General features: G+C 39.6%; 1 protein-coding gene across 3 annotated transcripts in view; it reads left to right on the forward strand.

Moving 5' to 3' along the window:
* Positions 1-1,933: 1,933 nt before the first annotated feature.
* Positions 1,934-20,608, forward strand: part of BRSK2 (BR serine/threonine kinase 2) — a 329,823-nt gene continuing 311,148 nt past the window's right edge. For all 3 annotated transcript variants that reach the window (XM_009328460.1, XM_009328458.1, XM_009328459.1), the window contains exon 1: positions 1,934-2,378. In XM_009328460.1, the coding sequence (XP_009326735.1) occupies positions 2,285-2,378 (94 nt within the window). In that variant the 5' untranslated portion in view covers positions 1,934-2,284. The remainder of the gene's footprint in view (positions 2,379-20,608) is intronic.

The raw sequence follows: 20,608 nt of genomic DNA on the forward strand, positions 1-20,608 counted from the left end.
GGCCCGCTGCCTCCTCTCTCCTCCCCCCTCCGGTCCCGCGGCTCCGCCGGGGTGTGCAGGGTAGAGGGGAGAGCACGGCGTGGCAACCCTGCCGCCCCGGTCGTTGGCATCGTTTTCGCCAACTGCCTTTCCTCCCTCCTCGGTGAGGGACTACGGGCTCAGTTGCATGAGGCGACGCAGTGGGGCTCTGAGGGGAGACGGAGAGGGGTGGGAGTGTGAGGGGGAAGCAAGGATTAAAGAGGAGCAGCTGTTGGGGTTGCGGTAAGGTGGGGAAAGAACAATGTTTAATGAAAGATTTGGGGGAGGGAGCTTGGAGAAATAGCAATTTGGAGTTGAGTTTAGTAGGGGAGGAAAGTAAACACCTATAGGGGCTGGAGGGGGCAGAGGTTACCGCTGGCAAAAGGTAGAGGCAGTCCTCAGCAGAGAAGGAGTTGTAGTGGGTGGTCACACAGGGTGAGGTCTGGAGGGGGAAGTGGAGAAATGGGGACAGTTTGGGGTGTTTTGGAGTTTGCTGGCAGATAGCTGCAGCGGTGCAGCCTGGAAGTGAGTAAAGATGAACCATAAAGAGCAAAGCAGGGGAAGGTCAAAGCAAGTGTTGTGGTTTTGTTTCCTGAGGATACCTTTGAATTGGTTTATGATTTCAGTCCACTGGCCTGGTTTCCTCCCACCTCCTCATCTTGTTACTCCTCTGCAACCTGTTGGGTGGAGTTGTGTTGTTGTGATACAGGTAAAGAACCAATTTCTAGTTTTATTCCCATTTACATCAGCAGCTACTGTCTGTCGATACAGGTATTAGAAAAAGGTAAATTTCCCTCTTTTTAAAAAAAAAACCAAACAAACCTGAAATAGTCTTTTCTCTCAATGAGCAACAGATGATGATAAAGCTTCTTCAAGTTTTGCCCTCTCTTTACTCTCCCTTTCTTTTACAGGCTTGCCTAGGCTTCCCTCTGGCTGAAGAATCCTTGCAGTATGTTGTGTCTCAGTTGAAATTCAATAAGAATATCTTGACCAGTTTTCTGTCTGGAGTGGAGTAGAGACGAGAAGGTAAAAATGAAACTTTTGTGTGGTAATGGTTTCAGCTTGGTAGTCCTGGAATCTGGCTGAAACTGTTGCATGGTCCTGAATCCAGAAAATACATAGGCTTGTGCCTAACTTGAAGCATATCTGCAGAATCTTTTATTTCATCCAACTCCTTAAGCTCTGAAGGTTAAACACAGGCATAAGTACTTGGACAAAAACAGCGAAAGTTTTCTTATGCGGCTAGTATGGGGCCTGTGGATCAGGGAATCAGTGCCTATTGCCATCTAATCCCTGGATTTTCTGCTGTGTTTCTAATTAAGATAGTGGCCGTGCCATTTTTGATCTCTTCATCTAAGAACCTAAAGTCTATTTGCTCCCATCAAACTCAAAAGCAGGTCTGTCACTGAGTTCAGTGGTTTCAGGATTGGCCCTGTTTTTTTCCTCTTTTTTTCTCTTTGCCCCACCCCCCCAAAGACTCTCTTTAAAGGGTAAAATCCACAGAAGATGTAGGTCTTCCAGAATCAAACAGAATCAATTAATTTCTCAAGCTCATTTTCAGAAGTAGGTTTTTTTTTTTTTTTCCTTTCCTATTTCCTGCCACAATCTCAGGCTTTCTTTAATACTCTGGAAGTACAGCTGCATAGTGGAGTAAAATTCAAAGGAAAAAAAAAAGTGTATGTTTGGGTCTTAAAATAATGTACATATTAAACTATATTTAATTGTGCCTTATCAATAGACTGATAAACTTAGGTGTTTTCTGTCGCCATTGATCATGATGCTCTGTAGCAGGGAAAGGCAGTAACTGCTGCTGATGGAAAAGAATAGGTAGTGGAAGGAGGCGGGGAGAAGGAGGTGGGAGACGAGGGATTGGTTCCTTTTAATGTCAATCACAGCTGCGGGCCCCAGCTCTTCCGCTGCTCTAGCTCTGGCTCTCCCTTGAACAGCTCCTAGAGAGAACAAGGCGTGCGGAGCTCAGCTCACCAGCATCATGCTCCTTGGGCTTGGATCGTAGATCCCCTTCTTTGAACATTAAAATAACTCCTTCGTCCATCAGCGTCCCAGGCAGACCCAGCGAGAAAACACGCACGTGAGAGAGAGAGGAAAGAACGAGGAGGAAGAGAAAAATCTGCAACCAAGTGGACTAAAGCAAAGAGAAAGAGTGCTTTGCTTGCACAGCTGCAAAGTGGGAATTTAAAGAACCGCAGAGAGAGAAATTCCAGCTCATCAGCACATACACATTGCAGAATTACAGATCCAGGTAGAAATGACATCAACAGGGAAAGAAGGCAGCGGAGCTCAACATGCACAATATGTTGGACCCTATCGTTTGGAGAAAACCCTAGGAAAAGGACAGACAGGTTGGTTCTTTTGCAGCAGCACCGGTGCTAGGGGGAAGGTGCTGTAGCAGCCAGTGAGGTGTTGGGGATGGGATATTTGAGGGTCCAGGTTTTCCCATTTGCTGTTTTAGTGGAGATAATATTCACAGGGGATTTTTGCCTTTTTTTTTAGTTTTCATTTTAATTCTTTATTTTCTTCCTTTTTTCCTTTAAAAAAAAAAAAAAGCCCAGGATGCTTTATGTTCATTACTCCTGCTAATGGGTGTTGTTCTGATGACAGCCAGAGTGCATGCAGAGGAAAAAATAGATGATCTGCTGGTGGTGAATTTTCACATCAATTTCTTCACTGCCCTACTTAGGGCATTTTCTTTTTAATCAAATTATATTGAAATGAAAGGTTCACAGCCTGTAGTACAGAGGAGGTGGTGGTGGTGGTAGTGGGGGAGTCACCAGCAGTATTTCATGACATCATGATTGAAAAGGGTGTAGTCCTTAAGGTGCAGTTGGGGGGGTGGAAATATGTACAGTATGTCTGTGGCACTGACTGCTGTGGGTATTTAGCAAATATGGATGGATGGGCTGGTGGTTTGTGTGGGTAGGGCATGAAATATAAGAAAAATAGGGGCTTGGTAGCAGAATTCATTCTGATTATGCTGTGTTTTTGTAGGAGGGACTGGGGGGGAGGGGAGGTTATTTAATTATTTTTCTTAAAGCTTGTTTATGAAACTCGCCCCCAGCAGATTTTCCTGAATGGAACAATGGTAAGAAATATTAAAAAGAGGAAACCGAGTGGAGGGCATTAGCAGAGAGCAGGTGCTTCTGCCCTACATGACATAATTAGATCCCCTAAATACATTCAAGATCTGGACTTACTGTTGCTTGCTTGGATAGCATATTCACTTCAAGGGCAGGGGAGCATTAAGTGGAAGAAAAACCATTAAAAAGAAGCCCAAATGTCTTCCTTATGTAATTTTTTTTTTTTTTTTTTTAGTAACAGGTGCAATAAGCAATGAGATCTGGCAAATTCATTGGGTTGGGAGCCCCCCAAAATTGGATTGAAACTCGAGATTATAATTTAGGGAAAGGGGAAGATCAGCCATAGGGGGGCTTCTTTGGGCATGTGGGTGTTAAGTGTTGTTCATTATGGTGGGACAATAAAACATGATGCATTGTGGTGTGTGGTTTTTTTTTTTTTTTTTTTTTTATAACCCAGCCGAGCTTTGCCCATCTGTTGTCTAAAGGATTTAATAGGCGTTTCCATTCCCAGCTGCTGCCTCTGCTCTGCCTGCTTCCTCACTGCCCTGCGTGGCAGCAGCTCTGCAGTCCGCAATTTTCTTAGGGACACAGTCAAAATCCAGATCTTTCTCTGTAAGAAGCAATGCTCTTCTGAGATGATTGATTATAAACACCCCCCCCCCATCCTTCCCCTCATCTTCACAACCCCATAGCAACCATTCAGAGACATGGATGAAGATGACATTGTCTTCTAATGAAAGTGACTTTTATTTATATATAATTTTTCCCAAATCTCTTCAGTGTATCAGCTGCTAAAGGTAGTTCTCTGTCACTGTTTTGGCTACCACCTTTATTCTTTGCATAGCTCAAAAAGCCCTTACTTCTGCAGCTGTATTCTTAGTAAAATTTGTTCTGATGATGATAATGAAAATAATTACCAAAAAAATGGCAGTGTATTGGTAATAAAACTGCCCTATTTCTGCTGTAATCCTTTCCTGGATAGTCCAGGTGATCAAAGAGCCAGCTGTAGATGGCAAATTTATTTTTTTCTTCATCACCATTTCCTTTTTTCTCTCTTTCACCTTCTCAGCACCCCTCCCTCCCCTTTAAATACAGTTGTGTCTGAGATTCCTGAAAATACAGCTGCATTAACCTTTTGCTCCATGTCTCATAGCCTGATGTTGTGGTCCTAAAGGGTTATCTGCAGCTTTGGTTATTTTTTTCCTCTCTGCTAATCTTCCTATCTTCCTCCTAAGTGATTAGAGATGTGGGGGTGGAGGGAGAAGAAGAGGAGGTATTGCTGCTGTTGGCCTCTGCAGTTATTCAACCAGCTGGACAAGGGTGAAAGTTTCCTTTTGCAGTTTTACCATATGACTGATCTTCATAGATAAGTCTCTGCTGTTTGCACACATGAATGCACATAAAATGCACAATGCATGGTGTCATAGAAGCTGGAGGTGGGGGGAAGAGGAAGAGAAATCTTAAAAGTAGCTGATGTCAGTCAATGTCTTCCTTGTTATACCCACCCTTGATTAATGGAATAATGCACTGAGGTGAAATCTAACTCGGTATTAAACATACATGGCTAAATATGGAAAGATGCCTTCTGGTCTTCTCGCATTTTCTGTGCTAATCACATTTGGGAGCATGCAGAATGGCATGAACAGTGTGTGATGCATAGCTGGTCCTCATCCTGCTTGTTTTGGAGGGTAAGCAGGCAACCTGCAGCATTGTAGGGAGGGGACAAGGGCAGTATGAGGGCCTGATTCACCATACTATGTTGCCTTGGTGTGTAACTTTGAGTTTGGGTTGCAGTGGCATACAGCTGAAGAAAATAGTGGTTGTAATAATTCGTTTAGAGCTTGACTTTAAAGTTTGGAAGATTAGGAGGTAATGGCTTGGAATATTTCTTTTTCCCCCCAAGGGGATGGGGAAGAGTGAGAAATAAAATCTGGCAAAATGTAATGATGAATGGAAAGAAAATGTAAGTTGTGTTGCAAAGTCCTATCCATTTTGCAGTGATCTTCATAGCCATAATTTTGTTTTGAATAAAAAATTCTTGACTCTATAAAGTTATTTCAGTTGGGCAGGTCTAGCTTTGCTCCCAGATACATTAATACTATACAAATGTATTAATCACTCTTACGTGCTTTTACTGAGATCAAAAGAAGGGGGTTTTGGGAAGGAGCATGGGTTCATAGTTCAGGGCAGACTTAGAAAGGGTGCCATGGAGGGACAACTTAATGGTAAGTAGAACTCTCACTGGCTTTCTCTCCATGAAATTCTCACAGATTGCCACTTTGATAGCTGAAAAAAAGCGTTTACCAACAGCAACCTACTGGTCCCTGCGAAGAGGTCCAGTTGCTGTATCTGTAGCATTAGTGGAACCTGGTGACATCTGGCTGTGGGTGGGCAAAACTGAAACGGAAAAGACTTCAGTTCAAACTGGTGGGTAACAACTGTTGTTGAAAGCGTTGATTAGAATTCAAAATTGGGTACGCAACATTTGTCCCGAGCAGCCTTCTATGCTGGTGTGTCAAGCTTGCTGAGGGTGACTGATGCCACAAAGAGAGGATTAGAGGGCCTCTTAGTCAGAGAAGTTAGAAAAGGGCTACACGGGGCAATGCTGAAAAATATCTGTGCTTAGCTCTTTGCTGGTAGTGGGAATGATAGAGGAACGAGGGAAAATTATTTTTAATAATGTAGCATACGAATTTGCAGTATAATTTGAGTACTGTAGTAAGACAGTTTGCTTTTATAATAAGTTGAATTCAGAGCACTTGTTTACTGCAGCTGGAAGAATAGCTTATGGAATCTATTTGAATGATTTTTGCAAGAATACAAGAAGCAGCATAATCTTAATAATTGTACTCAAGAATTATTTTACAGAACTGTCACTGTAAAAGATCATTGCTATATATATACGGGTGTGTGGGGAAAGGTTGGTTTATCGAAGTTTCATTGATATATTCTTCTACAGTTAATTATAGGAGGTTTTCATTGTAATTAACAGTAATGAGCAAAGGATGTGTGTCATGTTACAGTAACACATGTGGAAACAGTGTGCCTTGAGAAACCCCAGTCATACCTGATCATGAAGCACTGTTTTAGTTTTAGATCAAACAGAGGCTTTTCTCCATTTGCCACTATAATTGTGTGAAATCAATTTCTTGTGTATTCCTTGCTTTATTTTTTTTTTTTAAATTCCACAAATGCCTCTGTTCATGTGTTTCTTTTGGCCTTATTAACCCCTGTTTCACCACTGAAACTCTTAAGAGTAATTCAGATTGACTGTAGTGAATATTTATTAATGAGTGCCAAGATGAGGAACTGAAGTATTTCTTGTGAAGGTCTTCAGCGTTTCAGGGGGTTTCCTTGTGTTTTCATTTGACAGTCACTGTTTAGGCTTCAGCATCATTGTTTGCTATGGCACCAATTCAATGTCTAGCTGAAATTTCCAAAATGCTGCTTTGTCTACAAGCAGTAAGACATTGGTGCTAAGTGGGAGTTACCCTATTCACTTTGAGAGAAACTTGATGAAAAATTTAATGTTGCTGATCCATTTTGTCTTGTTCCTTTCATTCTGTTTTAAGCTCGGTTCTGCAGACATTCAATATAAAGAATCACTCATGGCACTTTTACCTTCGCAAAAAGTGTAGGGGGTCTCTTTTCTGCATTGTATACCATACAACTTACAGTTATTTTGGTGTATAACATGTTAATTTTATATGAGCCATCAGTGAGGTGTTCAGCAGTATGCTATTGGGCTATGTAAGAACAGAAATCATTAAATTTAGACCTTAGTGAATTTGATAGCCCTTTATTCAGTGAGAGCTTAAACAGGATGTTTCTTTACAGCCTTAACCACCTGTTTCCGTGACACTGGCAGAAACTGAAATTTGTTAATTTTTTTATGTGTCTCTGTCAAACTTGGTTGAAATTGGAAGCTTCAGATCTATTTGAGGAGTATTTGGTAGAAAATGTGATCTCGGAAGCCTGGTTTCCTTAGGTAAGTAGGCTAAACAAAGTATATCCTTTTCATTCATATGGCTATAATTATTTTTTTTTCCTGACCCAGTGTGTTGGATGTAGAGAGAATCTACAGAGTACAGCTTCATTCTGTTTAGCTGTCTAGATGAATATATTGTTACAGAGGTGTAAATCATTGTAGTTCCTCCCATGGCCTTTTTAAACAAACAAACAACAAACCAGTATGTATTCTATTAATGTTTTCATATATATCTCTCTCTCTTACTTTCCTCAAAAAAGTTTCTTTCAAAACAGTGAATCCACATCTTCTGTTATGGTAGTCTGTGAAGACTTAAGCAGTTAATTAGTAATCATAGAAATAAAATATTGCAAGCAATACTGTGGGCAGTAGAGGTCTTAAGAATGAAATTTTGCCAAGAAAGGTTATGTCATAGTGACTTAGATGTAATGGATTTTCAAGTAATGGTTATGAGTTTTGAGAGATTTGGTCTTTCTTAACTTTATGTACCTTTGATCTGATTGTTCTAAAGTACTGTTTGCCTGCATTACTGACTGAAGTGAACTAGTATTACCATGCCACGTGTCTGAACTGCGAAGTTCAGATGTCCCTTTTATGACTCTCACTCTTTTTTTTTTTTTAAAGCAAATTCCTGTTTCCTAGCTACAGTGAAAGTGATTTTTAGCCTCCATCCTTCTGCAAACCTTGTAGAGGCACGACATTAGTCTTTTACCCCAATATCAGTAGCAAAATTATTATGAACTTGTTGAAACAGGAGCAGGCTCTGAATGATTGTTTTTCTTTGTAAAGCACAGTAAGCTTTCCTACCCAAGAGTTGTTAAAATTCAGATACTGTCAAATGAGTAGGACTATATGACTATACCTATGTTTCAGGCATCAGCAGGGACTACGGAAGCAGTGATTTCATAAATAGAGTTCTTGCACTGCTCAAGCACTTTTCTACTTTCTGTCACTGCTCTAATGTCATTTTGTGCTACTACAATGGGAAGGACTGCATTAGAATGATGAGAGAGGTTGGAGAACTTAAAAAAGCTTCTCAATAGAATTTACCTCTTGAGAGGAACTGTTTCTGATTCTAGAATACCTGTGACTCTATGAGGAGAGCAGATGTAGCATTTTAAGTGGGTTCTTACACTTCCTTTTGTAAATTGCAGTGTAGCAGCCAGTGTATGTTTTGGATTCTCCAACATTGCAATATTTTTCAGTATACCATAAATTTACTCCATACATTATATTTTGGGAAGTCTTTAATACTGTGTACTTTAGAGAGTTAAACAGTAATTGCAATGGTGATAATAAATGTTGATATCCACCTCAATATTAGTAGGTAGGTAATATAGAACAAATGTAGGTGATGACAGAATTCCAGCTTTCAGAAGAAATTTGAAAGGAAATGAGATATTTGGAAGTAATGCCCTGTGAAGTGAGAGACATTGCATGAAGAATGTGTTATGCACATAGGAGAGTAGTCAAAGTAAGAAGAGGTGGAAGCCTGGATATAGATTTCTGTGAAGGTAGAGTAAAGGCAGAGACATAAATGAATGCTCAAGGAGTGCTCCTCTTCAACTGCAGAGATACTGTAAATTGCCCTTGTGAAGTCAGTCAGTGTTTTAAGTTGAGCTGACTTCAGTAGGAAGATTATCAAGCCTGTGATAATTAGGTAAGGGTGGAATTTTTTTGTTTGTCGTGGATTGTTCTATTAAGAAATATCCCAAAGAAATTTTCTGGTTTTGTTTTAAACAAACCCAAGATGTTTAGCAATCCTAATCAATGATGCTGTTCGTTTTGCTTATGGAAAATGAGGAGATTGTTCCATTTTCAGTTCATACATAAACAGTACTGTTTTTCTACAAAACATCCGTGCTGATCTGTAGAGTAACATGAATAATTTGTTGTAAATAGTGTTCTTCATGAACTTGAACTGTCTTCATCTGCAGTGTCTGTAAGTGCAGAGTGATTTCCTTTAAGTCCTTATTTGTTTCAGATTTTCTGGCAAACAACTATTTTTATCTCCTTTCCCAACTGTCTTTACCTCACTTATGGATTGGTTGCACTTAATCAATATTCAAAGATTTGAATTGTACTCTTGAATGTAGTCTGTTGGATGTGTTGCATACAAGTATTACATTCTACTTGGATAGTTGTGCGAGCACTTCCAACATAAATGTTTGCAAAGGCAAACTGAAAATTTAGTTTTCCTGGACAGTTTGGACATGATTCCCATGAGCACCCTTGCCTGGAAGATGTGAAGTTTTCCAGAAAGGTTTTTTAAAAGGCACACAAATGTGACCAAGTCAAACTTACCTAATTTCAAATGCCTACTTTTAGAACATATTAATAGTGTTCATCCAGTTCCATTTGACTTATTCTAGATTTAATTTTTCATAGGGATATAACATTTTAGTTAATTCCTTTAATTCTGTTTACAGACTGGAAACATTACTGATAAAATTCTAGTAAAAACCATACAAAAAAATCCACCCAGAAGATTTTTTTTATTGCTTCATAGCTTTTGAAAATTGGTTTTAAATGGAATTTAGGTGGAACAGAGGAAATGGTATTGGCTCCTTTCATAAAAGTGTATTTCTCACTATTGATGTAGCTCTAAGCATTTTTTTTCTTGAATGTGTCATTTGTGGCAGAGATGCCTATGAGATCGCCATTGTCCTGTGGACTGTATAAACAGGAATATACTGTTTCTTTTGCAATGACCTTGGCATACAGTTTTTAAAGGAGAATAAATTGAAGTGTGTTGTGAGACTGAGGATAAAGAGCAGTATGGATAAAGAAGGTAAATGATAGTGTTTATATTTAAACAAATCCAGGTGCATTCTCTTGCAAATGGTACTGTTGCCTTCATAATAGTGCGAGTAACCTTCAGGCTGGTGCAGGTAGCTGATGGATAGTTACTCAGTTCTGGAGTGGGTCGAATAGAATACTTATCTTGAGTTGTCAGCTCTCTCAGTTTTATTTTGAGAAAATTTTATTATTTCCTGAAAGTCACAGAGATCATTGTCAACCAATGTAAATTAAAGTAGACCTAAAGCTGCCCTAAATTACTCATAAAGTTCTAATGGCTGAGTTTACTGTTTTGCACCCCATGGCTGTGCCAGGCAGTTTCTGCCTTTTAGACTTTCACTGTTCCTAATCTGGCTTCTTTGCATAGAGATTATTGCATACTTAAGAGGAAAAGAAATATTTTTTTAGTTTCTTGTTCAAATAAATGTTTTTAATTTGGGCTTCTGGAAGGGGTGAGGTTAGACTGGAAGGGACCGTTCCTTGTGTAGCTTACCACTGATAACAGGCTGCTCTTCAGTTTCATATCTAACATCCACCCATTGATAATCAGTGATTTGATAATTAAGGAGTTTGGAAGAAAGTAGATAACTTGCCATTTACTGACAAAAGGAGATTATTGCTGGTAAGAGCTTTGCACCAAGATTTGCAACATCAACTGACAGTAAATGGGTTAATGCAGGGTGCAGGGGGGAATTGAGGAGAGAAACCAGCATCAAGTAGCTTAGGGTGTGCAAGTGCTATCTTTTTTTCTTTTTTGCTTTAGTTTTCCAACACTACGTGGGAATTATAGACATGATAATATTTCCAGTGAAGTGCTTAACTTTAAAAAATTAAAAGAAACCAAACCAAAACAACTGTTTTCAGGCATCCATTTAGTAAGTGCTCTTCTGGCTGCTGGCTTCTACTTACAAAACAACATACTCTTTATATCCTGAGGCTCTTGCAATTTTGATTTGCTGTCTTTTGCAGTATATGCTTAATGTGGGAGAAAAAAAATCAGTGTGGTAATGTATATTTTCTTAATAATGTCTACATTACGTACATATTAATAAGCTTTGCTTTTGCAGTGTCATTCCTCTGTGTGTTCGGCCTTATGTGCCATAAGCTGACTGCCCTTGTCGTTTAGCTATTAAAGGCACTATTGACTGGAACAAAAATAATGGAGGAGCTGGTTTCTGGGAGAAGCAAACTGGTCTGGACCAAAAATGTGTTAATTTTCTTCTGTCTGTCTAAAGCCTACTCTTAGAACTGTAAGTTTCAGTCTGCCAAAGGTTGAACAGCAGTCCTTCAGCTGCAGATGAGAATGTACCAGGTCTTCATACTGACCAGCAGGGAAAGTTGATGGAATTGCTTGGCTCTTTATCTTCTTTCACTCTTTTTCTTAACTATTTCATGTGTGGCTAGCAATGTAGACACTAGATTTCTACACAGATGCTCTTCTTGGAAAAGTGATTGTTTTGTTGCTTTGGTCCAGGATGAAGTACACAGTAGCCCAGGTTTATAATGTTGGCTCATCTGCCCTATGGTAATAAAATTTATGAGGAAGCGGGACCAGCAATAACATTTGCAGCTAAACATGAGCTGGTGATGTCTGATTTCCTTTTTTTTTTTTTTTAATTTTACTTTTAAAAAAAACCAATGTCCTGCTCTGATAAAGTTTGAGCTAAGCTAGCACAAGCCTTTGCTAAGACTACCATTTTATTGCATTTGAATTAAAACACAAGTTTAAGTAGGAAAAGAAGACTTCACATTCCAAATCCTTGTGGTATGAAATGCACTGTGTGGGATGTTTAAAAATTTCTCATGTCTTCTGCTGACTGTTTGCCAGCTGAGGGTTGGGTTAGTCATCATGCCAGCCATTCGCCCTGGGTAAGTTTTATTCAGTGACTGTGTGAATTTCTTTTAATAACTGTGACCTGTCCCTAAGATTAAGGAATGGATTTGACTCTTAGATTTCTACCTTACTGGAATCTTTTCATCTCTCCCAGTATTCTATTTCAAAGCTCTCATCTTATTTTCAGGTTGCAAATGGTGGGTAGCTTTGGCTGCCATGTTGAGATGACCTGCTGTCAGCAGGTACAGGATTGGTCTACAGTTTTCCTTTTGAAGTTCTGGTCATCTGTTTTTTGGTTTGGTGTTTTTTTGGGTTTTTTGGTTTGTTTGTTTGTTTTTTTAACTTCAAAGTTACCTTGCCTCTTCAAACTGGAAACTGGTTCAAGGATTGGCATCTTAATCTAGAGGATGCTAGACAGGTATTTGGTTCTTTCTACAGCCTCAATCTCCTACAGCAAATTAATGAAGACTTCAGGAGCGTATTCTCAGAAAACTTTTGGGGATGTTACAGTTCCAAGACTGAGCCCCTTAATCATTTCAGCCCTATTTAAATAGGTTGATGGTTACTGCTAGAAGAGCTGGTAGAAATACTCTAAGCAAGAAAATAGCCTATCTCTAAATAAACATATGTTATTGTTAGAGTTTTTTTTTTTTAACTGTATGGTCATGGTAGACTGAAAAATAAGGTACTTCTAGGGTTTCTTCCCACTTCTTAGACAGATGCATTGTCTTGCAAAATTAACACTGATGCACTGTGTGTCCTTGGAGAATTATTTTCTCTTACGTATGTTTTGTCTTCCTCATTTCATGTATCTTGCCTAGGCTGTGAACTGAGAGGAAAGACAATTTGTGTTACATTATCTGCATATAATCCCTTTCATGCTAAGGCACTAATCTTAGTTGGGCCTTTGTGTGTGTGTAGGAAGTTGCATTTAAATATAGGAAGAAGCTTCTCCACTGTGAGGGTGGGTTGAACCTGGCACGGGTTGCCTAGAGATGTTGGGAAGTCTCCATCCTTGCACATATTCAAAAACAGACCAGACACAGCCTTGAGCAGCCTACTCTGGTTGACTCTGCTTTGGCCAAGGGTGTTGGACTAGATGATCTCCAGAGATCACTTCCAACCTTAACCCTTCTGCTCTTCTGTGTTATCCTGTGCAACTAAACCATAACTTGTTCAGTGAACTGCGAAACTAAGGAACTCTGTTTCCTCCAGTTTTATACCCTATATTCCCTTCCTCCTCCTGCTCTCTCTATATGTCTCTTGTGTCTTGGGCTAGGTGAAGACAGTGTTTGTGGCTCATTTGGAACCATATCTGCTGCCTGTCTTTTTTTCTTTCTCTTGGAATACATTAAGGATTAAATCACAATTACTCTTTCCATTGTGGGGAGCAACAGTTTGAATCTCTCTTTTTTTTTTTTTCCCCCCAGACATTCAGCACTTCCCATGTAATTTGTAGAATCTTAGAGACTTCCCTTGCTCTTTCAAACTTAGTTGAAATTTGCTAATCTATTCTGATGTTATGGGGGAATTATAGACAGATAGCCTGAACATTTAAATTTTGTCTGCTTAAGAAATCAGGCTAAAGCAAAGCTGTCCTAAACAGCACAGCTTCTCTAATCTGCATTTGGTTTTGAAGGCCATGAGATGCTGCTATGGCAGATTGGGATTGCTGGAATATAGCTACTCTTCAGATACTGCCCTCACCTTGTTTAAGACTCTTACACCAAAGTTAGGAGGAAAAAGTGGTGCTTGATAAGCTGGATTCCTGCCTACTTTCTACTTTCTGCTGCTGTAGCAGTGCAAAGCGAGGAGGATGGAGGCTAGAACTTGGTCCTTTCTGTTTGCAAACTGAGTCCAGTGATTGGGGAGTGTGGAAAGAAGGAGCCCTCTCTGTATTTCCTCCATGTATCCATTTTGGTACAGTGGCAGTATTTGAAGTCCTTTTCTGCAGAAAGCTGAGAGGAACACTGAGAGCTGTTTGTACTGTTTTGCCTGTCTGTACAAAAATCGTCACCAAAGACAAAGCCAAGTATTATATTAGAACTTGGCAATGACAGAAGCACCATAGCCCTATTAAACGTGGGCATTTGTTTTGTTGAAAAGACATGGCTATGAGTGGCACAGCTTTTAAGATTCCTTATACTTTGCGAGCACCAGCCTTAAACAGTTTTTCAATAGCTTTTGAAACTAGTTAAATCTACACTTTTTTCCAAACTTCCCACTCCTATAAATCAGTAAAGCTTGATTAAAATCAGTAATCATCGACAACAAAGAAAGATCTGTCCTAGTGTTTCCGGGTTTTGTCCTGTGCTGCTTTTCTTCTGGGTCTGTGGTTTATTTCATTGCTCATATTTGTGAAATCACATCTCTTTTGCTTGTGGTTGTTTCCTGATTGCGCTGAAGACATTACTTAGCCAAATTCCCCACTCAGTCACATCTGTGCAGTCCCAGTGACTTCAAGGCCTTGCTCAAGTTTATCTGAGAGGGGAGTTTGACCCATGAGCAAGCTTCTCATTGACGGCAGCAGAGGCAGACCTCTGGCAGTGTTCTAGTTAAGAGCAACCTAGGAATACGTCTCCTCTACAGTGAATATGCAAGCAAATTAGAGCACAAAGTGGAATGATACTGTAAGTGAATTCAATTCAAACTGAAAATACAGGCCCAGCATTTTACAAATTACTATCTTTCATCCTTAAAGCAGAAGTCTGTCTGCTTAGCTAACAGACAAATTAAGGCAAGCAAACGTTTTAATACTTCTAGCAGTAATTCTTCTCTAGTATTCCACACATACATATGCTGAAATCACCCAACCGGTTTGCATTAAGCTTCAGGATGTAGAAAATGTCCTTACCTTTATAATTACTGCATCTTTGCTAGGGAAAGCAACAGCCAGACTACTAGCATCGTTGGGACAGTTGCCATCTTGTTACCAGGTGGTTCTTCCTGCTCAGAGGAAATGCTCCAAAAATAGGCATGGTTTCTGGATCTGTGTTGTAATGCTGTCAGCACCATTACTCTTATCACCATCGAATCAGATGAGTTACGGCCGAGAGCCTCTTTAGCTCCACCAATGCTTCTTTATTCTCAGTGTTTTGGTGCCTGTGGCTCTGTGGAACCAGGTGGTCTGTGGACTGCTTCTCAAGAATTCATAAAAATATTGATTAGAATAGCAAACTTAACATCATATTTACTGTTCAAGCGTCTACTTCTCTACTGCAAATTTCTGAAGAGTCCACCAGAGGGGAGAAACCCGTGTTTCGTAGGCCTTTTTCTCCTCATTGAAATGGTGGAAATGGAAAACATGGGATCTTGATCAAAGGATATGTCTGCCTTGCAATCAGAAGTGGAACTCTAGCACTGGTGGGTAACACTATCTCCGGGCACAAGCAGAAGTGAAAATAAGGCAGTGCAGGCTGCATGAGGGTTGGAAAAGTGTACCAGAGCACCTAAGAACCTTGCCCTGTGTAGAAGTTCATATTCCCCATCTTTACCTGATTATTTACTTGTACCAGTTGTGCCTTTGTTTTGCTGTCTTGATAAACCCTGCATCAGCTACAAATCAATGTGGTATGTCAGATGTGGATAAGCTGAGCATTTATATACATAATGCACCGTGCACTTTATGTATGTATGACTTCACTTCAGGGTTGTTTTTTTTTTGTGTACGCAAAATACCAACCTTGTGCTTGGTCCTGTAGATTCTAATTCTGGTATGAAAGATTATTCTGTACTGTCCAGGCCTGTTGGATTAAAGGTACTCAACTTCTCAAAGGATTGGGTCCCTATTTGTACTCTTATGGTCTCCAAAATGCTACAGCGTCCTAGCCGGGTCATTTCTTGGGGAAGAGTAGTAGAGACGTGTACAAAACAGGCTCTGTTCATGTCATTGTGCAGTTATAAGGCAGATGATTCAGGAACAATAACTATGTAGTCTTCACTGGCCCTAACAGGCTCAGTCATTGACTTGGCGTAGAGCCTTTGGCAAGTTAATTTATCTTTTTTTTTTTTTTCTTTTCATGATGGCCTGCTGTAAAACTAAGGTAATGCTTATCTTCCCTTTTGGGACTGACAGGATTAGCCAGCTAGTATTGATAACTTTTTCAGAAATAAAAAGCAACATGGAAAAGCCTGGGATAACCTTACTGTTTAGGCCTGGTGAGTTTGTTTGTTTGTTTGTTTGTTTTTGCTACTGTTCATTTTTGCTAACTTAATTTCATTTAATACACCTCTGTGGATTTTAATCTCCTGAGGATAGACCGGACCATACAGCCTTTTCATGCTGTACTTGTCTTCCATAGCGGCTTCTTTTGATTATTGTAATATCGATACATAAATGCTGAAATCTCTGTGGCTGCAATTTAAAACTAAAGTTGTTTTAACTATCTAATAAAATAGAAACATTGCTTTGATGTTCCCATTTTGCTAATTTGTGGCTATGCTGACTTTTGTTGCTTCTTTCCTGAGGGTCATTTGTCCCTGATCTCTCAAACAAAATGTCACTGAGTAAAACTATGTTTGTATGATGCTGTGTGTTCTACTTATAAAAGATTTATAAGTTGGTCACTTTCATTTATGCTCCCATGGAGCCGGTAGAATTATATTGTGGTGTTAAAATGCAGCATTTTAATTTTCCTGCAGGCAGCAGCCCTCTGGTGGTGTGGGTTTTTTTTCTTTTCTTTTTTTTTTTTAAGTCATCTTTGGAAATTCTGACAGACTGGTAGAAAAGCCTTTAAAAATGCCTCAAATTAAGCTGCCACATAGTCCCATATCTGCTGTCTTTTCCTTTCCAATTCTCACTGCATCACCACCCCCACCTAAATTTGGAAGTGGAAGGTAAAAGGCAAAGCAAGGCTAATAAATGAATCCAGTCGATAACAGCAATAGTCTTATTTGGGAAAATGATATTTACCAAATGCTATTTCAGTAAGTTTCAGCTTCCAGAACTATTGCTTGGAAAGGGTATAGGTCAGTGTGAAGTGGGTGTTGAGGGTTATTCTAGACTGGCTGAATTGTTAGGAATTTCTGAGGAGGCTGCTGATGAACTTGAAAATTGAAATATCAAAGAATTGTTTGAAGGGATGACCTCACTAGTCTGTTACATGGGTGTTAATGATAGTTACATTGCAAACTACTGCCTGGAAAAAATATTTCAGCCAATGGGGAAGGAGAATCTTCTCATCAGTGCCCTAGGAGTGAAATTTACCCTTTTGCTAGTATGAGATATAGATATCGCTTGAGTCCCACTTAAGACCTATTTTGAAGTATTAAGTTATGTACTGGGAGGTAAAAATGGGAGTCCAGAAAGTAGATAAAATAAAATATTACTCCTTACTATTTTTGAGATGGTAAGCCAGTGTTACAGGCAAATGTTTTTTGAAATTATTTAAGCTGTGCCAGGGATGCATTTAGCTTGTTCCCTTTCCAGGACTACAGTAAATGTCAAAATCATGCTGTATTTGCAACTATGTTACTGCACAAATACTCCGTCTTTGCAGGAAGACATACAGCTTTGTTACTATTGAAACCTAAAGTTGTATTTAAAAAAAAAAAAAAGAGGGGGCAAAAAAAAGCAGCAAGCTTTTATATAACTGAAGCTACACAAAAGTAATAATTTCTGCAGTTTCAGGTTTTAGGGCAAATAATTCTACTTAAAATTAGTTGTTTTAAAATGCACTGACTTTTGACTGTGGTGTTTGAAACCTACTGTATGTCTGTAAAGTGAAACAGAAGTTACTAAGTTTGTGGGGGGATTTTTTTGTTTTGTTTTTTGTTTGTTTTAAATAAGGCTAATGGAGACTGGTAAATAGAAAGCATTAAGATACAGAATAAATTTTATTACTTTAAAAGATAGACAGTGGTTGTAGCATGTGAGCCCTTCTCAGTATTTGGTTGAACTTCATACTGTGGACAGCAGATAATACAAATTTGTGGCCTTACTGGATAATGCTTTAGGTCACTTGTGATATAATTGCTAACAATTATCAAGAGACATTTATGCCAGCTAAGACATATGATGCAAAAATATTGTTTCAACCATGATACTTTTTGGAGTGTAAGTCTTGACTCTTTTTGCCAGGTTTGCCTCAATTATGAAGGCTGTCCAGCCTAGTCCATGTATCACTTGCACAGTTTGGGGTTAGAGTCTGATCCATGCAAAGAACTCTCCATGCATGTATTAAAGGGATAGTGTCAACTTCTGACTTATAATTCTTGCAGTTAACATAGGGTGAAAAGGAAGTAAAATGAAAGGGGAAAGCTAGAAAGAAGGGAATTCCCCCCCACCCCCCCAGTTACCCTGTCACTGATCTTGAAAGTGAAAGTTTACTTGGATTTTCCTGCTCTTAATTGTAAAGAAGTAAATTTGGGGGTAAATCCACTGAACTGAGTGGAGATATGTTGGCATAAAAATAAGGTAAAAATAAGGTGAACAAAGGGGGGATTTGGCATCTTTGAATGTTAAAGATTCAGAGCTTTTGTCACCTTAGAGCTATTTTTTTAAACATAAAAAAATGGAGAATTATAGTAGAGGTCAAGGCATCACTAGCTCTTGAATAACCCACAGTCTCCAAAACATGATTTTGTTTTTGCTTATTCAGATTCTTTTTTGTGATTTAAAACACACAACATAGTAACACATGCTGCAGTAGGTTGCTGGTCATTTTTTGGACGCAGAATAAAAATGGATTATTGCCTGCTGAAGCACGGCTTAAAGAAAAAAAGAAAGACCTTGGGCCCTTTGTATCCTTTTTCCTAAACATGCTTGTCTAATTGGTGCTGAGAGGCCTAAGCAAAACAACTTTCTGCCATTCAGTGGAGAGGGTTACAAACTTTTAAACTAAATCCATAAAAATGATAACAGTGCAAAAGCCAGAATAAGGGAATTCACTTTTTAAAAAACTGAATTTGCCCTGTCTCTACGTAAAAACAGTGGTGAATCACTGCTATGTGAACAAAGTGGCATATGGTTTTGTGGAACTTACTACTGTCTTCCAGTGAGCTGGCGTCACCAGTTTTAAATGAGGATTTTCAGTTGTTTTTTCTATATTCTTTTATGCTGATGTAATAAACCATGGGCGAAACACATCCTGATGTGGAAGGCCAATGCTAGGCCACTTCAGACCAATTTCAGTTCCCCTGCATTTCTTTCTAAGAACAAAGTTTTGCCACAAGCCTATGGTAGTTCAGAGCTTTAAAAAAAAAAAAAAAAAAAAAAAAAAAAAAAGTTACTGGACTGGGGATGAGGTGAAAGTGAATCATATTTCAACTAGAAAAGCAAAGTGCCTCCCCCACATCTTGATTATTCTAAATACTTCCTCTAGTGCAAATCTCAAATTATGTTTATTTCCAGCCTAAAATGTGTTCAAGTGGTTTATGGCCACTGCTGGAGGTAGGGTCTTGAACTTTATAAGACTTTTGGTTTGATCCTGGTGTAGCTGTACATGTATCTTAGGAGGAATTAAATCTCCAAGACTTTATTACCTGACCTTAACAGAGAAGCAGCTATGATTATAGTGTTAGTAGCCTGTCTCAAATGCACATTTTCTTTGATTTCCTGTTATCTCCTAACCTGCAGAGTACTGAGATTTGATAGGAAAGTGTTTAAAATTCATTTGCCCTCTTACTGGCTCTGTTTTTGTTCCTGGATGTGTTTGGTAATGCGACCTTTGCAATTTTGCCATCCTTATGTTTGTCCTGCTGTGAAGTTGCTTAGATGTGCTATTTCACCACACTTTGCAAGTTGTGTAATGTGAGCCAGTTCATATGCAAAATAGTATTTAAATATGAGTTTTAAACTGACACATTGCTGTCCTGAAGTTTTGGTTTCCCCTGGTTATAACAGGCTGTTTTACATGAGAGTCTAAACTTCTCCCTGGTCATCAGATCTGTACCATTTGTCTTTTGTTCAGAGATTGTGTTTTACATGAAAATTCTCCTGTAATGATGGGTCAGATTTTTGTTCTTGCTACGCTTGTTTGGTTTTTTCTTTCTTTTCCTGTTGCAACTCCAGTGCTTCATTGACATTTCTTTGGATTTACAGCAGTTTGACACAGCAGAGCAGTATAATGTCCTACTATGGACCTTACTGTCTTCCATACATCCATACTTCCTCCTACAGAGGATGGAAGCCAGGACAGGTAGCCTGGGAGGAGTACAGAGAAATTGTCCAAGCAGCCAGGGATCAGGTTAGGAAAGCTAAAGCCCTGATAGAATTAAATCTGGCCAGGGACATCAAGGGCAACAAGAAAAGATTCTACAGGTATGTCAGGGATAAAAGCAAGACTAGGGAAAATGCAGGCCCTCTCTATAATGAAATGGGAGACCTGGTTACCGGGGACACGGAGAAGGCGGAGGTAGTCAATGACTTGTTTGCCTCGGTCTTCACTGGCAAGTGCTCGAGCCTCACCACCCAAGCTGCAGAAGGCAAAGGCGGGGACTGGGAGAATGAAGAGCTGCCCACAGTGGGAGAACATCAGGTTCGAGACCATCTAAGGCACCTGAAGGTGCACAAGTCCATGGGACCCGATGAGATCCATCCGTGGGTCTTGAAGGAACTGGCGGATGAAGTTGCTAAGCCACTATCCATCGTATTTGAGAAGTCGTGGCAGTCCGGTCAAGTTCCCACTGACTGGAAAAGGGGAAACATAACCCCCATTTTTAAAAAGGGAAAAAAGGAAGACCCGGAGAACTACAGGCCAGTCAGTCTCACCTCTGTGCCTGGGAAGGTCATGGAACAGATCCTCCTGGAAGCTATGCTAAGGCACATGGAGGACAGGGAGGTGATTCAAGACAGCCAGCATGGCTTCACCAAGGGCAAGTCCTGCCTGACTAACCTAGTGGCCTTCTATGATGGAGTGACTACATCAGTGGACA

This window comes from Pygoscelis adeliae, unplaced genomic scaffold (genome assembly GCF_000699105.1).
Source record: "Pygoscelis adeliae isolate BGI_AS28 unplaced genomic scaffold, ASM69910v1 Scaffold166, whole genome shotgun sequence".
In the NCBI taxonomy this organism is placed as follows: Eukaryota; Metazoa; Chordata; class Aves; order Sphenisciformes; family Spheniscidae; genus Pygoscelis; species Pygoscelis adeliae.